General features: G+C 44.9%; 1 protein-coding gene and 1 non-coding gene across 4 annotated transcripts; both read right to left on the reverse strand.

The window, feature by feature from the left end:
- Positions 1–3,192: 3,192 nt before the first annotated feature.
- Positions 3,193–21,069, reverse strand: sf3b1 (splicing factor 3b, subunit 1). Of its 3 annotated transcripts, none has more exons than XM_023981719.2 (23): positions 21,024–21,069; positions 20,016–20,191; positions 19,659–19,760; positions 19,322–19,436; positions 16,436–16,515; positions 15,513–15,731; positions 14,796–15,261; positions 14,441–14,562; positions 13,783–14,082; positions 13,371–13,550; positions 13,185–13,271; positions 12,594–12,864; positions 12,066–12,211; positions 11,373–11,519; positions 10,982–11,107; positions 10,482–10,703; positions 9,066–9,248; positions 7,669–7,780; positions 6,788–6,908; positions 6,411–6,542; positions 5,934–6,206; positions 5,243–5,459; positions 3,193–3,559 (listed from the first exon to the last, which is right to left on the reverse strand). In XM_023981719.2, the coding sequence occupies exons 1-23, from the start codon at positions 21,049–21,051 to the stop codon at positions 3,401–3,403; spliced, it is 3,984 nt and encodes a 1,327-aa protein (XP_023837487.1). In that variant the 5' UTR covers positions 21,052–21,069; the 3' UTR covers positions 3,193–3,400. The 3 variants fall into 3 exon arrangements, with proteins under 3 accessions (XP_023837487.1, XP_023837486.1, XP_023837488.1); XM_023981718.2 differs by having other exon boundaries at positions 14,796–15,264; XM_023981720.2 differs by lacking the exons at positions 19,322–19,436; positions 19,659–19,760; positions 20,016–20,191; positions 21,024–21,069 and adding an exon at positions 16,885–16,939 and having other exon boundaries at positions 14,796–15,264.
- LOC111959977 (small nucleolar RNA SNORD15) lies at positions 14,194–14,342 on the reverse strand. Its single transcript, XR_002876745.1, has one exon. It is a non-coding gene; the product is annotated as a small nucleolar RNA SNORD15 (small nucleolar RNA).
- Positions 21,070–22,501: the final 1,432 nt, after the last annotated feature.

Here is a 22,501-nt window from a genome sequence, read left to right on the forward strand (position 1 = left end):
CATGGGCCAGCAGGCCAGCATCCCTGTGGAACGCTTTAGACACCTTGTAGACTCCATGCCCCAACGAATTGAGGCTGTTCTAAGGGAAAAAGTGGGGGGTGTCCGTAATGTTTTGTACTCTGTGTATTTTTCTCCCTAAATTCCCGTTTCTGTCTGCATTCTACTGTCTGTATGAGTTAGTGTCTGCCTGCCTCCCTGTCTCTGTTGATAAGGGCAAGCAGAGGTCACAGCCATATGGTTGACTGAAAGGCCAGTTACGCTGCACCTCAGTGGCTCAGCCCAGCCTTCCCACTTAGTAAGAGCCCAGATTCCAGCTGCCAACAACACAGTATGACTACACTCGCTCCAGGGCTTCTTTCTCATCCCCCCTACTACCTCCCTACAATGGAAACCCTCCCCCACCACTCACACATATACATTATATGCCATAGGAGCAGTAGAGGCCCATGCATGCGCTGCCTTTGACCCAGTTTGCAGGCAGAGAGACATGCTTATTGCTCGCTCAGCTCTCTGATATATTCTGACTCCCTTGAGGACAGTGTGTGTGTGTGTGTGTGTGTGTGTGTGTGTGTGTGGTGGTGTGTTGTGTGTGTGTGTGTGTGTGTGTGTGTGTGTGTGTGTGTGTGTGTGAGTGAGTGAGTGAGTGAGTGAGTGAGTGAGTGAGTGAGTGAGTGAGTGAGTGAGTGAGTGATGAGCTCTGAGTTCCTCTTATCAGGGCTAGATGGAAAACTACCCAGGTGTCTGTGCGCTGGTCTCCCAGTTCAAGGACCGCACTCTATGAAATGGTCTTCATGAAGTGTTGGAGCTCATCCTCGGTGATTACAATTGGTTGACTATAGCCATGTTTGCCAGGCTTTTAGTGGCATGAAGGCAGGGCACGGGGACAAGACTAGGTTGCCTACCTCACACCGCTGGCATTAACCCTAACTATGAGTAGCAGTGGAGGCTCTTGAAGGGAGGATGGCTCAAAGTAATGTCTGGAATGGAGCAAATGGAATGGCATCAAACACATGGAAACCATGGGTTTGCCATTTTTGATACAATTCCACACCAGCCATTACCACAAGCCCATCCTCCACAATTAAGGTGCCACCAACCTGTGATGAGTAGCCTATTTTTAAAGCCTTATTTTACCAGGTAAGTTGACTGAGAACACATTCTCATTCACAGCAACGACCTAGTTACAGGGGAGAGGAGGGATGAATGAGCCAATTGGAAGCTGGGGATGATTAGGTGGCCATGATGGTATGAAGGCTAGATTGGGAATTTATCCAGGACACCGGGGTTAACGCCCCTACTCTTACGATAAGTGCCATGGGATCTTTAGTGACCACAGAGTCAGGACACCTGTTTAATGTCCCATATGAAAGACGGCACCTTAAACAGAGCAATGTTTCCAGTGTGGTATGCTGCTGACTATGTAACACTGACCTGTATATGAAGGAAAGTTTGCACCTTATTGAATGACATCAGACCTTTAGATCTGTGGGAGTTCTGTTTACGTGATCTCCCTAAAAACACGCCACTTCGATGCAGATATGAGACTTTTCATAGCACGTTATGAGAGCATTTTCGCAAGCCTAACTCTTTTCCTAACCATAACCTAATTCTCCTAACCATAACCTAATTCTCCTAACCGGCTACGAAAAAGTCAATTCCGGTCATAGCTGTATCGAAGTGGCGTATTTTATGAAATCTCTTCAGTTTAGATACGAGTGTTGTTCCTCTGACGTGAACCCTGAGGGTATCCCACAGACATATAGGGCCTGTTTCATGGACACAGAAAAAGCATAGTTCTGAACTAAAAAGCATGTTCTATAGAAATTCTCAATTGAAAGTATTCTTTAGTACTAATAAATAATATGGTGTCAGCCCAATAAACAACATATAACCATCTTTATGGAAGAAAGCACAGTAAGCATTCGTTTCCATTTCAACAGCACAGGGCTAACTACCCAGAGCGCTCCTTCTCCTTGGTCTACTGTTTGTCTCAGGATGGCAGGGCTGATAATGGAACAAAATGGGTTTAAGGTTTCCTTTGATTAACATTTCTGAATAAGCGGTAGCCTTTGAAATGTAATGTAGTGGCATTTCTGGATGAAATGTACATTTCAGTCATTTGACAGATACTTTTCCAGAGCGACTAACAGGATACATTAGGGTTCAGTGCCTTGCTCAAGGGCAGTTCGATTTTTCACCTAGTCGGCTCGGTGATCTAAACCAGCGACCTTTTGGTTACTGTCCCAACACTCTTAACCGCTAGGCTACCTGCCCAAATATAGGTAATTTGGGGTGGTTGATATTCTACACCTGCTTGTGTACATTTCACTGCAGTAAAAACAATCATTCATTTTAACCTAGTGCCTGTGGAACATGAGGTTGTGACATTAAACAAAGTGGCGAAGGTGATCCGTATGGAACTGGAATCTGGAGAATGCTGGTGTGTTCCCACATATTCCACAACGAGTTATTCTACCCATAAGGTTATAGCTATAGGGAAAAAAGTTGGTACTTTGCATAGACTGCTTTCCATCTAGCATATTATCACTCCTATGAGAATACATGTCTCGTGCTTTATTTTTGACTAACTCAAAATAAAGCACATGTGGACATTTATTTTATACACAAACATTTATTTATTCAAATAAAGCAACATTCTGATAAGAACAAAGGGGTGATCACTGATTGGTGAGCAGAGGATTGAGAAGGAATGGCCGTTACAGAGGACAGTAGACAGAAACCATGACAATATTTTAAAGAACTTCAAAACTCACTGACTTGTTTTTCCATTCGTTAACATGGCTAACTTACATCCTGCACGTCACTGTACTGCATGTGTCGATCATTCCTTATGGAAATTATAAAAGAAATAAAACAATACATAAGCTCTAAGAAATGTTTCAGTTTTATATTTCTTTCTCCCTAATCATATACTGTTTTTATTTGATTAAAAATGAATCTTGGGCCACAGACACTGTGGCTATGTTGGACACACCCACTACAAAGACAGAGGGGCTAAATAATACAAAAAAAATGGACCAAGTCCTATCTACACACCAAGAGAGATAGGACGAAAAGTGAAAAGAGAGAGAGGAGATGAAAGAGAGGAGGGAAAGGGGAAGAGATCAGCAGAGAGCGAGTGAACGGAGAGAAAGAGAGAGAGCGTGAACAGAGAGATAGAAAGAGTGTGAACAGAGAGAAAGAAATCGTGAACAGAGAGATAGAAAGAGAGAGAGCGTGAACAGAGAGATAGAAAGAGAGAGAGCGTGAACAGAGAGATAGAAAGAGAGCGTGAACAGAGAGAAAGAGATCGTGAACAGAGAGAAAGAGATCGTGAACAGAGAGATAGAAAGAGAGAGGGCATGAACGGAGAAAGAGAGAGAGTGAACAGAGAGCAGAATCACAGGAAGTACTCCAGCTCATAGCGGAGGTAAGGGTTCTTCTCATCGTTGTAGACGTGGGGGTAGTGAGCGATCAGAGCATCCTGGGAACCGATGTAGATCGAGTTATAGATCTTCCAGTAGACGTCTCGGACCTTCCTGGCTGGGTGGAAGAGACCCTGGAGAGAGGAGACAAGGTTAGAGAGCATTACCAACTCAACGGCTGCACTTACAGTGCCAGTATCATTATGGCTTATTTGTTTAGGCATTTTTTGTTGAGGGGGTTACAGGTACATCATCTCTGCACATTTTTAAGTTAATAAAACATGTACCTGTAGGTAAGAAATATATAGAGTTTAATAATAATATATTCACTATAAAACAGGAAAAAACTAAAAAGTAGACCTCCACCCCAATCACCCATCATGTTCCCATTCAAGCCCCCCCACCAAACACCCCCGGAAACCATGTTTTCCACCCCTTCCCACAAGGTGTGTTGCTTTTTATGAAATACACTACATGACCAAAAGTATGTGGACACCTGCTCGTAAAACATCTCATTCCAAAATCATGAGCATTAATATGGAGTTGTTTCCGCCTTTGCTGCTACAACAGCCTCCACTCTTCTGGGAAGGCTTTCCAGATGTTGGAACATTGCTACGCAACTGGATTAGTGAGGTCAGCACTGATGTTTGGCATTTAGGCCTGGCTCGCAGTCTGCGTTACAATTCATCCCAAAGGTGTTCGATGGAGTTGAGGTCAGGCCTCTGTGCAGGCCAGTCAAGACCTTCCACACCGATCTCGACAAACTATTGTTGTATGGACCTGGCTTTGTGCACGGGGGCATTGTCATGCTGAAACAGGAAAGGGCCTTCCGCAAACTGTTGCCACAAAGTTGGAAGCACAGAATCATCTAGAATGTCATTGTATGCTGTAGCATTAAGATTTCCCATCACTGGAACTAAGGGGCCCGAACCAGGAAAAACAGCCCCAGCCCCATTCCTCCTCCACCAAACTTTACAGTTGGCACTATGCAATGGGACAGGTAGCATATTCCTGGCATCCGCCAAACCCAGATTAGTCCCAGATGGTGAAGCTTGATTCATCACTGCAGAGAACACATTTCCACTGCTCAAGAGTCCAATGGCGGCGAGCTTTACACATTTCCAACCGACGCTTGGCATTACACATGGTGACCTTAGGCTTGTGTTGTGGCAGCTCGGGTGTGGAAACCCATTTTATGAATCTCCGACAAACAGTTATTGTGCTGACGTTGCTTCCAGAGGCACTTTGGAACTTGGTAGTGAGTGTTGCAACTGAGGACAGATGATTTTTACACCCTAAGCGCCTACCACTTCACGGCTGAGCCGTTGTTGCTCCTAGACCCTTTCCACTTCACAATAACAGCACTTCCAGTTGGACCGGGGAAGCTCTAGCAGGGCAGAAATTTGACGAACTGACTTGTTGGAAAGGTGGCACGTTGAAGGTCACGGAGCTCTTCAGTAAGGTCATTCTTCTGCCAATGTTTGTCTATGGAGATTGCATGGCTGTGTGCCCAATTTTATACACCTGTCAGCAACGGGTGCGGCTGAAATAGCTGAATCCACTCAATTGAATGGGTGTCCACATACTTTTGTATATATAGTGTATCCACCGCAGTTTGTTCACGGACTTCATAAAGGTATGTTGCTGTTGATAGTGATATCACTTTTTACATCTTAAATCTTTCTGGACATTTTAGGTTAATTCTCAACACTCAACTATTCTAGAATGATACTTGTCATCTAGTAGCAGATAGTAGTCAATCTGCTCCCTGTCTGTCAGAGCAAGGAGATGAGTGATGTAGTATCAGTCAGGTTTACCTGCAGGCAATACTGCAGCATGCGGCAGGGGCCGATCGCCACCCTGAGACCCTCCAGGGCCCCCATGACAGCCTGGATTACATGGGGCGACGTCTCAAACACGTTGGGCCACACGTAGTTCAACAAGTGGTTAAGGGAGTCCTCACAGCCGAAGCCGTAGACGCCCAGGGACATGTGCTGCACCACGGCACTGGCAGTCTGTCTGTGGACCAGGTCTCTGCAAGGAGGAAGAGGAAGAGAAAGAGGAGAAAAACAGGGTTACCATGGAGCCAGTCCAAAGGTGCAAAGCAGCAGGTGGGGTCTACTATATATTCTAATTCTGTGGAGGAAATCCACAATGAATGACACTTTACTTTTCATTTGTAACCAACAGGTGCAGGGTGAGAACAGAAGTGAACTGGATGTCAGATCTGCCAGTTCTGTGTCCATCTTGTGAAGTACTAGTCCTGATCTGACCACGGACCAGTCCAACAGGCGACAATGATTTGCAGGCATGTTAGAGCACATTCAACCAAGTGATCCCTAACTGTTACAGACAGAACTGATCTTGGACAGGATCATGTGGCTATGTAGCTTGATGCATTTACAATACTTGGAAAATGTTATGTTTTTGGTTTATTGACTACAGGGTTACTGTGACTTTAGTCAGCCCACCAGACTGATTGTTAGTTATAATGTTTGGTCCTCTCACCTGTCCATCAGTGCGTCCTCCAGCAGGGGAGTGACAGCATAGATGTAGTCCTTGCCCATCTCCCCAATGTACTCAAACAGGAAGGACAGGGACTTGAGCACGCCGTTCTGCACGTTGAGCTCAGGCACGCGGTACTCGTTCATGAGGGCGGGGAGCACGGTGAAAGGAGAACAGGTCTCAGCCACGATGGCGATGGCTACGGTGGTACACACTCTGTTCTGACGCTCCTGAACCTTCAGGTTGTTGAGTAGTGTGGCCAGCACGTCATGGGGTCTGGAGGGGTGGAGAGGTCAATGATAGGCTAAATATATACTGGTTACCATGACAGTAACAGGTGAAGTATCACCAAGCATCATTATAATACAACTTTGAGACAACATTTTTCATGGACGCTCAGAAACCCTAATAAATGTGCAGTAACGGAGATCAACAACTCTTGAGAAGTATTGGGCAGTAGCCAGAGACAGGAGGACTCACCCGATAGCCTTGGCGATGTATCCAAAGGTGTTGACGGTGGCTCTGCGGATGGCCTTCTTGTGGGCCTTGAGGAGCTCCAGCAGCTCAAAGCAGATACGCATCCACTCCCTGGCCGACACGTACTCAGCACCCCTACACAGACAGACCAGGGTAGGAGTTACAACATTGTTAATGAAACATCTACTATTATACCATATTTACACATATGGTTAGAAGTCAAATATTGGAATTTACTAGTGAATGTGTGTGTAAAAGATTGGACTGTACTGGTGAATGTGTGAGTCATAGATTCACACTAATGTAGTCCAATCTTTCAAAGATTGGACTTTACTAGTGAATATCTGCATGTGTGTGTGATTCCTTTGCTACAGACATACCTGTCAGCAATCCTGCCCACCAGGTCAATACAGTTCTCCTGCACCTTCTCATGTCTGTTCTTCAAGATGGGTGTCAGCCGAGGTAGCAGGTCTTTGATTGGTGGAGTCATCTTGTGCATACCTGAGTGACAGCACAGACAACCAATCAGCTCTCTGGAAGCATATCACCAAGTGGTAACACCTCTACTATCCTAACTTGAGCATAACCACTCTTATAGGATTACTGCTGTTAAACCAGCCCAATACTTGTTCTTCACTGAACTCAACGAACACAAGTCATTCACAGGCATCTCTCTTCCCACTGGAGCACTTTCTCAAATGATTTCAGCCCGTCTTAGGAAGTGAGAGGGCTAAATTAGTGGGCTGAGAGTGTATGGAGCTACAAGACAGATATTGGATAGCATTTTGGTAAATAAAACAAATGTTTTTTATATTTAATTTTACCTTTATTTAACTAGGCAAGTCAGTTAAGAACAAATTCTTATTTTCAATGATGGCCTAGGAACAGTGGGTTAACTGCCTTGTTCAGGGGCAGAACGACAGACTTTTACCTTGTCAGCTCGGGGATTCGATCTTTCAACCTTTCGGTTACTAGTCCAACGCTCTAACCACTAGGCTACCTGCCGCCCCAAATTACTTTTCATTTGTAACCAACAGGTGCAGGGTGAGAACAGAAGTAAACTGGAGGTCAGATCTGCCAGTTCTCATGTTGGCGTCCATCTAGTGAAGTACTAGCTCTGATCTGACCACGGACCAGTCCAACAGGCGAGAATGATTCGCAGGCATGTGACTGAACACCAAAGGGTCATCAACCTTAGTGTCAACATGCTATTGGTCAGAAGACAGGGAGTCGTAGTAGTGAGGGGGTAACGTTTACATACCGATGACATTGACGATGGCCTTGAGAGCACCAAGGATACTTCCCAGTACTTCAGGATACTCTTCTCCTAGATACTCATATAACACCACTCCCAGGTGACCCATCAGCTTCTCCTGTGGAGAGAGAGAGAGGTTTAGAAAGGGAATCAGCTTCTCCCGTGGAGGAGAGAGAGAAAGTGAATCAGCTTCTCCCGTGGAGGAGAGAGAGAAAGGGAATCAGCTTCTCCTGTGGAGGAGAGAGAGAAAGGGAATCAGCTTCTCCTTGGAGGGAGAGAGAGAAGGGAATCAGCTCTCCGTGGGGAAGAAGAGAAAGGAATCAGCTTCCTGTGAGGAGAGAGAGAAAGGGAATCAGCTTCTTCCTGTGGAGGAGAGAGAGAGGTGAATCAGCTTTCCTGTGGAGGAGAGAGAGAGAAAGGGAATCAGCTTCTCCTGTGGAGGAGAGAGAGAGAAAGGGAATCAGCTTCTCCTGTGGAGGGAGAGAGAGAAAGGGATCAGCTTCTCCTGTGGAGGAGAGAGAGAAGGGAATCAGCTTCTCCTGTGGAGGAGAGAGAAAGGAATCAGCTTCTCCTGTGGAAGAGAGAGAGAGAGAGAGGGGTTTAGAAAGGGAATCACCTTCTCTGTGGAGGAGAGAGAGAAAGGGAATAGCTTCTCCTGTGGAGGAGAGAGAGAGGGAATCAGCTCTCTGTGGAAAGAGAGAGAGAGAAGGGAATCAGCTTCTCCGTGGAAAGAGAGAGAGAGAGGGAATCAGCTTCTCCTGTGGAGAGAGAGAGAGGGTTTAGAAAGGGAATCAGCTTCTCCTGTGAGAGAGAGAGAGGGTTTAGAAAGGGATCAGCTTCTCCTGTGGAGAGAGAGAGAGGGGTTTAGAAAGGGAATCAGCTTCTCCTGTGGAGAGGAGAGAGGGGTTTAGAAAGGGAATCAGCTTCTCCTGTGGAGAGAGAGAGAGGGTTTAGAAAGGGAATCAGCTTCTCCTGTGGAGAGAGAGAGAGGGTTTAGAAGGGAATCAGCTTCTCCTGTGGAGAGAGAGAGAGGGGTTTAGAAAGGGACTAGCTTCTCCTGTGGAGAGAGAGAGGGTTTAGAAAGGGAATCAGCTTTTCCTGTGGAGAGAGAGAGAGAGGGTTTTAGAAAGGGAATCAGCTTCTCCTGTGGAGAGAGAGGGGTTTAGAAAGGGAATCAGCTCTCCTGTGGAAGAGAGAGAGAGAGGGAGGTTTAGAAATGAAAGAAGAACTCCGTCAGTGAAGGTGAAATCATTGCAGTGTGTGTGTGTATATATATATATATATATACATACATACATACATACGTGTGAGAGAGACTGTATATATGTATATATGTGCGTGTGTGCAATACGAGTGTGTGTGTTGGCGTGTGCATGTGCGTGTGAGTGGTTGGGAAGACTAACCTCCTGGCAGGTCTTCATGACCACGGCGGTGCGGGAAATGAGGTCAGCAGCCTGCTGGCGGACCTTGGCGGACTTGTTGTTGAGACGCCACAGCACTGTACCACAGATCTGAGGCAGGTAGGGCTTCACCCTCTTCCCCAGGGCATTCACCACCGTGCCAAACCCGTTCAGCATCACAGAGTCCTACAGGGGTCAGAGGTCAAGTCCTACAGTCAGTCATGTTCTACACAGGTAGGCTAATGACGGACTGAGCGTGTCTATGTCCAAAATGGCACCATATAGAGTGCACTACTTTTGACCAAGGCCCAAAGGGCTCTGGTTTAAAGGGAATCGGGTGCCATTTCAGACAACAGCAGTTACACACACAAATCAAAATGAATCTCCAGTCAAGCCTCAGATTACCATAAATCCACACTGCTGTTCAGACAGGGATAAGCTTGTTTCAGCACAGGCTTTTCCCAATGTTATACCCCGAGCCAGGTTCAGTAGGCAAACGTTCTGGGCCCGGTTTCCCAAAAGCATCTTAAGGCTAGGTTCATCATTAGAACCATCGTAGGAGCATCGTTAAATCACCGAGCTGTTTCACAAAACCATCGTTATTAACATTGCACTTGAAAACGCTCGTAATCTAACGCCTGCCTCAGACCATTCGTAGAACAGCTAAGTGCGTCGTTAGATACCTTTGGCCCTTTATACACAGAAGACCTCCTCTAAACATAGAATCACATGGTTTATCTGTCTCTGTGACCACTGTTAACTTCAGAACAAAGTTGACTACAAAAACAAAGTTGGCAATGTCTTGACAATTGATACAAACAAGTGACGTGATCTTTAAAAAAAAAAATGCTTTAAAAATATAAATAGTAGGCTATAGCTCTATGTCAATCACATTGAAATACAGTTCATTTTCAATCGAGTTCTATTTTGTTACTTCTAGACTATTGTTAGTAATTTGTGCCAATTTTTATTGGGTAAGCATTATAATAAGCCGCCTCAGTATTTGCAGCCGTAGATGGTAATATCTCTTTAGGAGCTGATCCAATGTCAGTATTGACATAATTATAAATGTTACGGTAAGATTTTAACTGAGAAAGCTGATCCGAGAACAGCAATGCCTTTCTTCCAATCTTATCAATATCGACACATACGACTGTTCTCTGTAAGGTGTTTAGAGAAATGAATGTTACACCTTAGACCATTGTAAGAAAGACGCATCGGTAAAACACTGGAAAGCCTAAGTTCCATTGCTTTTGGGAAACCCTGAAACGTTTCAGATAGAAAGGTCAGGAGCCGACCTGATTCCTTATTCTACATGTCAGAGAGGCATGATTGTTCTACATAATCCATTTCTATCTGAACGTTCCACAACATTGTTCCTTGCTGAACGTGCCCCGGGCCCCCCCCCCTGGGTCTCACCTCCGTGGTCTGTTCCTGGAAGGCGTACAGGATGCCGTCGATCAGCTGCTCCTCCAGCTTGTGGTCGATGTCAGCAGCTCCCAGGTTCCCCATGATCTTCTCTATGGTCTCCATCACCATCTTCCTGTACTGCTCTGCCTCGTCCTTCAGGTCATCTACTATACGAGAGATGATCTCTGCTGCTCCCACCTTATTGGCCAGCTCCACTGTGGTGTCCACCAGCTAGAAGATGGGCAGACACAGGGAAGAGGTTAGCTCACAGACCCCAAAAACACCAGTCATAAATGAACTATGACCGGATTTTAATGTTAGCCAGTTGTTGTATTTCTTTGTATTTTACCAGTTTATCCCATTGAGGCTAAAATATATATTTTATTGTCATAAAATTGACTACAACTGATTTATGATTAGTTAAACATTTAGTTTAGATCTGTAATCAAGCCAGTCAGCATAAGGGATATGCATGGAGTCGTTCGTGTTTGAGCTGTGTCTGTACCTACCTGTCTGTAGTTGCGTCTGTCCAGGGCCATCCTGTGCTGCCAGAAGTGCTTGAAGAAGGGAGGCAGGATCTCTGTCTTGATGTAGTTGGCCTCCACACCGTCAGTACCACAACACTGTTTCACCACCTGGAAGAGAGGGGGAACAGGGGTTAGAAACAGGCCACACATACACCAATTCAGTTTGAAGTGTAATACGTAGCATGTGTAACTTATTTTCGTTCTGGAAATGTAACCAACAGGTGCAGGGTGAGAACAGAAGTGAACTGGATGTCAGATCTGCCAGTTCTCATGTTAGTGTCCATCTAGCGAAGTACTAGCTCTGATCTGATAGGTGGAACAAGCGAGAATGAGACGAGCACACACACACACACACGCGCGCAGCCTCCCTCACCTTGAGCACGATCTTCTTCATCTCCTCGTCAGGGGACTGGAACTCTCTGATGAGGATCAGCATGACCTCTCTGGTGTAGTAGTTAGCATACTCAGCATCCATCAGAGGGATCAGGTAGCCAATGGCCTTCAGGAACGCAGCCAGACCCTGGAACCCAGAGGGGAGAGGTAAGAGTTAACTCAGTTACTGTATCCAGACAATTTTGCTGTTTTAAAGATAGATTGCTGCAATTCTACACCTTTTGCCATGGCTTATGCCGTGTTCTTATGCCATCTGAGTGACTCAAACATAACGTTTAAGTTCACACTAAAAACGCTTAAGTGTCCCAAACTTTTTTGCTTCTATAATTATTGTTATGTACATCATATTTTCTTTGTATTATAATGCACATCATATTTTGTGGGGTGGCGGCCACTATTGAATTAATATAGGGGAAACACTGGTATCTATACAGGCAAGGTCCTGAAATGAAGTTGTATTGTGATGTCATGTAACCTTGTTTGTATTAACCTGTTAACTGTTTTAGGAATGTAACCAACAGGTGCAGGGTGAGAACAGAGGTGAACTGGATGTCAGATCTGCCAGTTCTCATGTTGGCGTCCATCTAGTGAAGTACTAGCTCTGATCTGACCACGGACCGGTCCAACAGGCGAGAATGATTCGCAGGCATGTGACAAAGCAATGTGTCCTCACCTTTCCTCTGTGCTGTCGGATACCCTTCCACAGGGGTTTGAGTACGGAGTCAAAGGACTCGATACCGTAGGGCGTGGCAGCCTCAGCCAGGGCGGCGATGGCCAGGGCACTGATGGTCCGCACCTTCTGCTGCTCATCTACTAGACCTGAGGGGGGCAGACACGGCGGAGGTCAGATCATCATATATGTAATCCTTCTTTGTAAAGTGTATTTTGGCCATGTTATCCTTCTTTGTAAAGTGTATTTTGGCCATGTTATCCTTCTTTGTAAAGTGTATTGTGACCAACAATGCACTTTAAAAAAAACTTGAAATGTCAACCCTCGCACCCTAGATACTAGAAAACTAAACTACTTGAGTCAAATATAGTAGTCACTCCTAAATATAACTAATGTACTATTACTAGAAAACTAAACTACTTGATTCAAATATACTAGTCACTCCTAAATATAACTAATGTACTATAACTAGAAAACTAATCTACCCCCTCAGGTCCAACAGCATCCTCAGGCAGTGGCCCCTCCCCTCACCATGCTCGATGATCTCCACCAGACTCCTCAGATGGGGCAGGATGGCACAGCCCATGAGGATGGCGATCTGCTGGACAATCTTAATGCCCGTGTGGCGGGCCTGCCAAGACTTCTTGCTCTTACACACAGCTTTGAGGAAAGGCAAGAGGGAGGGGATACCCAGAGCGGACGCTACGACAGCAAAAGCTCTTGCTGTTGTATTTCTGACGTATTCATCCATGTTGTCAATATCAGGTCTCATAGTGGAGATCATAGTGGCCAGGCCGGCAGCCTAGAGGGGGAGGGAGGAAGGGAGGGTAAGAGATCAACTAAGATTAATAGGTGTTTATGATACTGCTTGCATAGACATCCTAAGTATCATTTTCTAATGTGATTTCAGGTCAAATTGTAGTAGCTATTTGCTTTAGGAATGTAACCAACGGGTACAAGGTGAGAACAGAAATTAACTGGATGTCAGACCGGCTAGTTCTACTGCTGTTTTTTCATCTACCGAAGTACCAGCCCTGATCTGACCAAGGACCGGTCCAACAGGCATACGACCCAACTGTGGTGGGTGTGTGAGTACATTATAGGGCTGGAAGTGGGGCTCACCTTGGCCAAATTAGAGATGATCTCTCTGCCTTCCACTCTGGCGTAGTAATCTTCATCAATCAGCAGCGGCTCAATCACCACCAGGATCTGGGAACAGAGAGTCAATTAGTGAGGGCCAATCTCGGCACAGGAGACATAATGTAAACCGAGTCAGTGAGTCCCTCGCTCTCACACACAACGACCCACCTTGTGTACATATGGGCGGACGAGATCGTCCAGCTTGTAGAGGATGCGGTCGATGACCTTGACCAGCAGGTGGCGCTCCTGGTCCTCCAGAGTAGGAGACATGAGCAGGGGCAGGATCTGGTTGAACAGGGGCCCTGCTCCAAACTCCCTCGCCTTGTCTGTGATCTGACGCAGGGCAGCCTGAGGAGAGACGCAAGGGGGTTAGACTGGACGGTTGACTTTTCAGTGGGGAGAGTTATACACAAAAAGGAAGATGGCGCTAAGTCTATAGAGATGAAAAGTAACACTAGATAGGCCTATGTCAAACCTTCATAAATCAGATTGTGCTGATAATGGCAGCCATCTTGGTCAGGGAAATGTTCCATTAAATTCTGTGGTCAAGACTATGAGGACAGTTGGCATCTGGTCTCACCTTTCTCATGGGAGGTGTTCCGTTCTTGATCTTCAGCAGCAGTTTCATGATCTTACGCTCCTTCTGTTCCTCTGGGCTCAGAGTGGACTCATCRACCTCAACCAGCAGTTTYTCAAAGTACTGYATGTCYTCTGGTTTMAGGAAGGGCAGGTTCCCACTGGGCTGGTCGTTGATCTGCTTCATGGAGCGGTCCTCCTGCTGCATYTGGAAGCCCGTCATGCCCCCCATGGGGGTGGGGGTGGCAGACAGCTTCCGGGCCGGGGTACGGATGGGCACATAGCCTGCTGGTGGGGGAAGGACCTGTGGAGGGAGGTGGGGGATGAAACGTTAGTACTGTTCATTTATCATACTTTAGTGATTCACTTTATTTACTTCAGTTCCATTCACTCTTTCCCTGTACTGGAATTGAGCCCTTCTCAGACAAATGCCTCGATGTCTTCAACTGAAGAGACACGCTGCTGTGGGGATCCCAACCCAGAGACACAGAACGTGACCCTGGCCCAGTGACCCTAGAGACAGAATGTGTCCCGTTCCGACTCGTCATTGTATCATCACCGAAGACCATTCAATCACTTAATACAGATACTGCATTTGATGTGACAAGTGACGGTTGAGCTCTATTTCTCCAATGTGCTGGGGAGTGGGTGTGTGTGTGTACCTTGTATCCTTCTGGGAACATGGCATCCAGCTCATCGTCTGTGAGAGGTCGGTTCCTCTCGTCTATCTCCCTCTCCCAACGCCAMGCCTGCAGCTGCTCTGGGGTCATGCTCATCAGGTGACCTGACAGGATAGGAAACGCATGCATAATGTAAACATGCCTCAATAACCCAGTATCATGACTTAGTGGAACATTCTACTACTTCTATTCCTACTACTTCATACTACTAGTAAATTAACAACAGGTACATAATATCAATTCACCAACAGTTATCAGTGTTAAATGAAATTCTACCTCTAAGGAATTTAAAATGGGTTTCAAAGGCCTGGCAGGAAGGCTAGGTGATTAACAGTACCTGGAGAAGGAGTGGCCATATTCATGGCAGGGGTTCCGATGGGAGTTTTCCCAGGGGTCATCAGTGGGGTGGAAGAGCCCATCTGGCTGGCGGGGGTCTCGTCCCAACGGGACTTCCTTTTACTGGCCCCGGGGGTGGGGGTCTCTCCCACTGACTCGTCTCCTCTGTCTGTACGGGGAGTCTCGGCCCAACCACTACCATGACCAGGGGTCTCCCTCTCAGTCTTGGGGGTCTCGTCCCAACGGTTTTTGCGCACGCTGCCTGTGGCTCCCCCATGTCCGGGGGTGGTGTGTCCCGGTGTGTCCCCTCTGCCTGGTGTAGCTGCTCCAGCTGGGGTGTGGCTAGGGGTGGGGTCCCACATTCGGGAGCTGGGGGTGGCCCCTGGGGTCTCACTGCCCTTGTTCCTTCCTGGGGTCTCGTCCCAGCGGCTGTTGGAGGGGGTGTGGCCAGGTGTGTGTCCTGGGGTCTGCTGTATGTGTGGTGGGGGGTGTCCAGGAATAAAGGGCTCAGTGAGTTCCAACAGTACAGAAATGTAAACTGGAGAAGCACGGTTGAGTTACTTTGTTCCACTAGGATCTTAAAAGGCACATTTTAAGTCAAGGCAAATAAACTGCCCCAAAAACACTTCTATATCATTTGCTGATCGAACACCAGACCAAAAAATAATAATTGTAAGCATACAAACTGGATCTGATGAACTGAGATAATAAGTTTTACCTCAGCAGCCTGATCGGCCTGGTCCCAGCTGGACATCTTCTTAGGTGTGCCGGCGTTGCTGGGGGTTCCTGATTGGTCCTGTTTCTCGGCCGTCTGGTCCCAGCGGCGTTTTCGCTTTGCGGCGGCGGCAGCAGCAGCAGCCTGGGAGGCAGCAGAGCCGTTGACAGCCTTCAGGTCTCCTGTTTTGGCCTTCTCTGCCATCTGCTGACGGATCTCTTTCTGCATGGAGGGAGACCGTGAGAACACCAACCAAAGGATAAACACAACAGGGGAAAGTTTCCTGTGGGATTTGTAGGACTTATATCTATTGTAGGCAACGATACACCACACTGAACAATACAATTTCATTGTGTGGGTGTATTTATTATAAACTGGGTGGTTGGAGCCCTGAAGACTGATTGTTTGAAAGCTATGGTATATCAGACTGTATTCCACAGGTATGACAAAACATTACTATTACTTTTCTAATTACATTAGTAACCAGTTTATAAAAGCAATAAGGCACCTCAGGGGTTTGTGGGATATGGCCAATATACCACGGCTAAGGGCTGTATCCAGGAACTCAGTGTTGCGTGGTGCATAAGAACAGCTATTAGCCATGGTATATTGGCCATATACCACACCCACTCGGGCCTCATTGTCTAATTATATCCTTTATAGACACACAGCACTCAGAAACATAACCTCAAGACAAAGCCATGCCCTTGGTCTAAAGTAGTGTTTACCAACCCTGGTCCTCCAGTACCCCCACCAGAACACATTTTCATTGTAGCCCCAGACAAACACACCTCCTTCAGCTCATTGAGGGCTTGATGATTAGTTGACAAGTTGAATCAGGTGTGCTTATCCAGGGTTACAATAAAAATGTGTACTGTCGGGGGAACTCGAGGACCACAAAGGGGGTTTTATGTGGTCGGGCTTACCTCCTCTTTGGTCAGGTGCTGCTCCTTCATGACGTCCATGTATGACCTGGACTGCAGCTTGGGGTCCGGCGTTTTGCCCCCTGCGCGAAAGAGCACCAACAAGACACAGGGCAGCCGATTAGAACACGCCCCCAGGACCCGGCTTCATAACACACACAGCAAGCACAACAACACAGCCAGCTCAGCTAGGCCCTCACTTTTTCTTTAGGAAACATTTACTGGTTTAGTTCCTTAAGCTGAATCACAACAAGATAACCCTAGATACACAACATACAGACAGTCCTCTCTTGCTTGCCTTACATACAAACATAGCTGTCTAAAAAAAAAAAACAGGCAGATACATTGAGAAACAGCGGAGGTTGTTTTGTCTTTCTTTTAAGGAGATAACAGGAGAGGATAAAGCCATCACTGATGCAGGGGTCCTGGGCTGTGCTCTCCAGAATACGTACACTTTCAGTGCCAAGGGTCCTTCTGCAGTCAGACTTCAACCGGCAGAAAAGAAGCCTGAAAATGTCTCTTTACCATTATAACACTTTGGAAAAGGTTGGACCTCACACACATAAGCATACCACCTGTGATTTGTTTTTTTACGTCACAAAGAAAAATCCTCCTGGGGCTCAAACTTCAAAATTAAAATAATTTAAATATTCCCCAGAGTGCGAATTACTGATAGCATTTTAAGAAAATGAAGTCAAGATTTTTTTTAACCAAATCTAGGAATGTTCTGTGAGATAAATGTGTAGCTACTTTATGTAACCCAGGGCAGGGAGAGTATATCTATATATATATGTAGTTACACGTATACCTGAGGGGCAGTGGAGGCAACTTTTAGATCCGTACGATCAATACCTTAGTTTCAGGGGAACAGGCCACATGCTACTGAACCGTTGCTAGTTTGACCTTGAGTCCACTGCTATTCCAACTTCCTAAATGTAGATCTTGACTTCCTTTTAGAAAAATGTTTTAAAAATATATATTATATTATGAATTCACAGATAAATCTAAAGCAAAGACCACCAAAAATGGCAGAGGTTTCAATTTAATTCTATAAAAATAAGTCTTTTGGAGAAGACAAATAAAAGGTTGTTGGGGTAGAGGTTTGTTGAGGTATAGCTGCTTTTCCCCCACCCAGACAGACAACCAGCCAGTGGACCCTGACAAAACTGACAAGCGCACACTTCTGTCTGTTCACCATAACCTACACAGGATGAGTTGCTGCACCCTTAAGAGACTGCAGTTACAGGGACTGGAAAGCAGTACTGCTGTAGGAGAGAAATTAAGGACAGTTAGTATGGGCCTGTGGAATTGCGGCACACAMATTTCTTGATATGTTTCTATTTTACAAAGATGTGAAATAGAAATATATTTCCACAACATATTTGTATATGACAGAGCTGTCTACATGCAGGTTTGATACAGCCCTACCCCCAGACTACATTGAGGCACTAGGGCCAATTAAATCTCAGACCCTACAGGCAAATTGTTGCATTACAAATAAATTGTTGCAACATGTAAATAAACATACTGTAAACTTAATCTACAAGGTATGTGTTTAGTTAATCAAATGCTTAATGGCTAGTTAAGCTGTAGTCTGAGAAATAGGCCATCCTTGATTAAACTGATGGGCTATTCAGTTCATTCTAACGAACAAACATAAATTTAAGCTGGCAAGACAAACAAGTTGTAGCCAGGTTTAGGCTTTGAGAAATGTGAATATATATGTAAGTGACGGCTCCTTGCCCTGTGAGAGGTAAGGGACAGGACAATACTGGAGACAAAGCCCTTTGGCCAAGGATTATACCGTCACTGTAATTCACTGTATTACTTAGACCCCTGGAGCCCAAGTTAAGATCCCTGACCAGATTTGGACTAAATACCATTTCAAATGGGCTTGAAATCTGAGACCATAACTCACTAGAGTTGATGACAACTGCACTATAGTTTGTGTGTGTAAGTCTCATAATTGACTATGTCCTCATCTCTTCTAATGGAACTTCCCTAGCCCCTAGAAGTCTGACAAGCCTGCAGTGGTGGTAACTGACTATAAGCCTGTACAATGATACTATAGTGAAGTGAAGGAAGGGCCACTTGGAAGAAAGGGGTGGTAAAATAGCATTGCTTATTACGAGTGTTCTTGTTTTACACAGGAATACTTTAAAGCTTCAGATCTGTACCCAGGTGGGTCGGCAATCTGGGGGCATTCCTTGACTGGGAGCCAAGCTTCAGACAGCCAGCACATTTCTGGCTTCTGACTGCCTCGTGATGGGGTGGTTTGTGTGTGCGGTAATGGGGTCATTGCGTTACCGCTTACTGGGCACAGCAGGGTGCAGCACATTGTATGAGCAGGTGAATTACCCCAAGGATAAGCATCAAATCACAAACAATTAAAAACATTTTGCTACTCACATTACCCAATACCTTTAAATTAAACCGTTCATGATATAGATAGCCACATGGGTCTGTTAACCCTTCGAGACACTCACAGCCGACCTGCCACCCATGTAGTATTAGGTATAATAGTCTGTAACCAAGACAACACCTAACCACCTCTCCCTAAAACGTATGGACCACCTTACTGGCAGAAGTTCTATTTCGCACAACTTAGTTCTGAGATGTTTACAATTATTCTCATAGACCGTTTGCCCCAAAAGCAAATTATTGAGACAAAATGATGAGTGATAAAAGGCACCCTCGGGCCAGAAAAGATTACCAAGGGAAGGTCTTAGTCTGGGGAGCAAGCAGCTGCAAAGTGCTCGAAGGGCTAAGCAGCAAGAGGTGGGTTGGAACCCTTGAAAGGAATCCATGGGATCATGGCAGTTACAGTATAACAAATAACATATATCAGGGGAGGACACTATGGAGGGAACATGGAGGGGTGAAATTTACCGTCTGCAAAGGGGTCAAGTCGCTCCGGAGAGATGATCATCTGTCGACGTCTGGCCTTGTACTCGTCTTCACGCTCTGCAATCTTAGCGGGCCGGTGTTCGGCGAACGGGTCGTACTGAGAGGAGAGACAACACAGCATGTTATAATACATGCCATCATGGTAAACATTACAGAGTTTGATAAGTAGCCATTATAAAAATGGTGTCTATGACAAAATATGAGCAGGATAATTATGCAAACCCAAAACATTAGCAGTAAGATTTGGTAAAAGGTACTCTGTCAGTTCTGAACTCCAATGTAGAATTCTACAGGAAGAGAGGAAGATGGTGTTGCGAACCTGTTCATCTGACTGTGGTATTGCATTGAGTATAGCCACTGGAGCGTGATATCCCGGTTTCTTCTGTCCAAGTAGACTCGTTGACGAGTCCTCCTCATCATCCTGAAAATAAGAGAGAGACAAGAGTCTGGTTAAACCTAGCCATTTAAGGCAGACTCTCCCAGCTCGAGGACAAAAAGACATATTGGTGTAGCCAACTCCATTAAAAAAAACAAGACAGTGGAATAGCTGATGTCTGACCCCTAGGAAGAGAAAGAGGATGTCAGTGTTGCATATAGCAGATGACATGCAACACTTTTCCCAAGTTACAAAGAAAACATGCATCATTACATCACAGGATTTGACATCAGGACTTACATCCTCCTGTTCATTGGCCGCGATGGAGGTGACATATCCAGCGAAGCGGCTGTCGCTGCCACCGTAGATCTCCTGGTCGTAGTATCCAGTGGAGTCCAGGCCCACACCCTGATCTGCTCCCTCCTCCACCAGGGCAGCTTTCATGCCCTGGATCTCCAGGATCTGGGCCTCGATGTCTGGGGGGCAGGGGGGAAGAACAACAGTCATTGACCATCTGGGCATGTTGAAAACTATGTGCAAAAACATCACCAATGATGTCAAGCATATTACCAAATCAAATGCGATTTTACATAAATGTAAATAAATAAGCAGCAGTGACAGGTTATACATTAACTAAAATAGATGCCATTGCAACTAATTATTACGCTTGACTACCCATGCTCAAATCGTGCGCTGTGTTGACAAAGTAGGACCTGCTAAATTAGTTTCAATTTTAGCTTGCCAACGACTAGATAAACCACATAGTTAGCTTTGACTATCATAGCTAGGAACTTACAGAATATCCGGCAGGGTTATTCAGTTACGTTATGTAGTTACTTAGCATTACCTTCAACGCCATCTTAACTAGGTAGCTTTTACAACACCAGTGTGTAAATATATCTAGCCATATCAATATCATAGCAAGTTACGCATGTCTACATCTACACAAACATCCCATAAATAGTATCAAGAGCACACTAATATATATATATATATATATATATATATATAGAGAGAGAGAGAGAGAGAGAGATTTTTTTTTGAAGGCAATCATGTTTATTGAAATTCTGTATTATCTAGGTTAGCTAGCTTAGTAGTTAGCGGGACGCCATTATCTATTACGCGCCCGGCCTCGTTGCGTTTAGATTGTCAACATCATGTCACGAATGAAAATAGAGCTAAAACATATAACGTTAGCTGACTTATAAACAACAGATGCATTTTTGTCGTATATTTACTATGAAACTGACGTAAGTAAAATTAGGTTATAATATTCATTTAAAACACTTTGTAAATAAATAATCTTACCTTCGTGTGTTTTGGCGATCTTCGCCATTTTGGTGGTTCAATAAGACTGAAACCGGAAGTCAAAATTAATTAATATCCGTTCTGCAAAAATAGATGCGCAGGCATGTGTAAAACAGAGAACATTTGCATTTCTGTCTAAATATCACAGTTCCCAGTTGCTTGAGAGGGACATATCTGAGGTTTTTAAACTTCAATTAAAATACTTAACGCCCTAAAATTAGACTGTTTGGCTATCAGAAAACGGGAAGTTTTAATATAGTGAATAAACTAACCAATCCATTGTGTTTGAAATCAAAGTAGCACTTTGAGGGAACTGTTTATAAATATATGCTGAAAATCCAAACGTAAACCACCATAGAATAGAATATATATTTGAGTTATCTATTATAAATAAACACAGGCCAGGCTGGGAGTAGCACACGGTAAACTGAAGAGAAGCGCCCCCTGGAGAAGATGAAGTGCCCTGCTCAATGGCCCATTAGTGGTACCTGAGATATTGATATCAATCACTCTGGCATACTTACGTACATTGGTTAGCTGAAGTTTCTCTAGAAACTAGCTTTAATTCTAAATGACCATTTTATAATTATATTATTAATACAGTCAATGTTATTACAATATGCTTGGCCAGATATGCAGTTCACTCGTAAAAGCATAATCTGTGTCTCCATATCACATTACTCAGTCAGAAGCATTACAAGAACCATGCTATGGGGAAGAACTATCGGCAGGGGATGAAAATATACAGTGACGGTTTTGACACACTATTTGGCAATAAACAGAGAGTACACAGTTAACTGAACCAAAATTATGGAAAGCTTTGACTATGTACAGATTCAGTGAGCATAGCCTATTGAGAGAGGCTCCCATAGGCAGACCTCAAGAGAAGACAGGCTATGTGCACACTGCCTACAAAATGAGATGGAAACTAAGCTGCACTTCCTAACCTCCTGCCAAATGTATGACCATATTAGAGACACATATTTCCCTCAGATTACACAGACCCACAAAGAATTCGAAAACAAACCCAATTTTGGGTGAAATACCACAGTGTGCCATCACAGCAGCCATATTTGTGACCTGTTGCCACAAGAAAAGGGCAACCAGTGAAGAACAAACACCATTGTAAATACAACCCATATTTATGTTTATTTATTTTCCCTTTTGTAACTTAACTATTTGCACATCATATTAAATGTTTATATTCCTTTGGAACGTTTGTGAGTGTAACGTTTACTGTTTATTTTGATTGTTTATTTCACTTCTGTTTATTATCTATTTCACTTGCTTAGGCAATGTAAACATATGTTTTCCCTTTGAATTGAATCGCGAGAAAACCCTGCTTACGTTGTGTCCTTTCAACAAATTTAGCACTAACCTTTCAGAGCCAACTGTGTATGCACTGTAGGTCGATCAAGTCTAGGCAACTCAATCCCACATCTCGTGACATTTTTTGCACACGCACTCACAGCACAATG

Source organism: Salvelinus sp. IW2-2015, linkage group LG36, assembly GCF_002910315.2.
Source record: "Salvelinus sp. IW2-2015 linkage group LG36, ASM291031v2, whole genome shotgun sequence".
NCBI classification, from domain to species: domain Eukaryota; kingdom Metazoa; phylum Chordata; class Actinopteri; order Salmoniformes; family Salmonidae; genus Salvelinus; species Salvelinus sp. IW2-2015.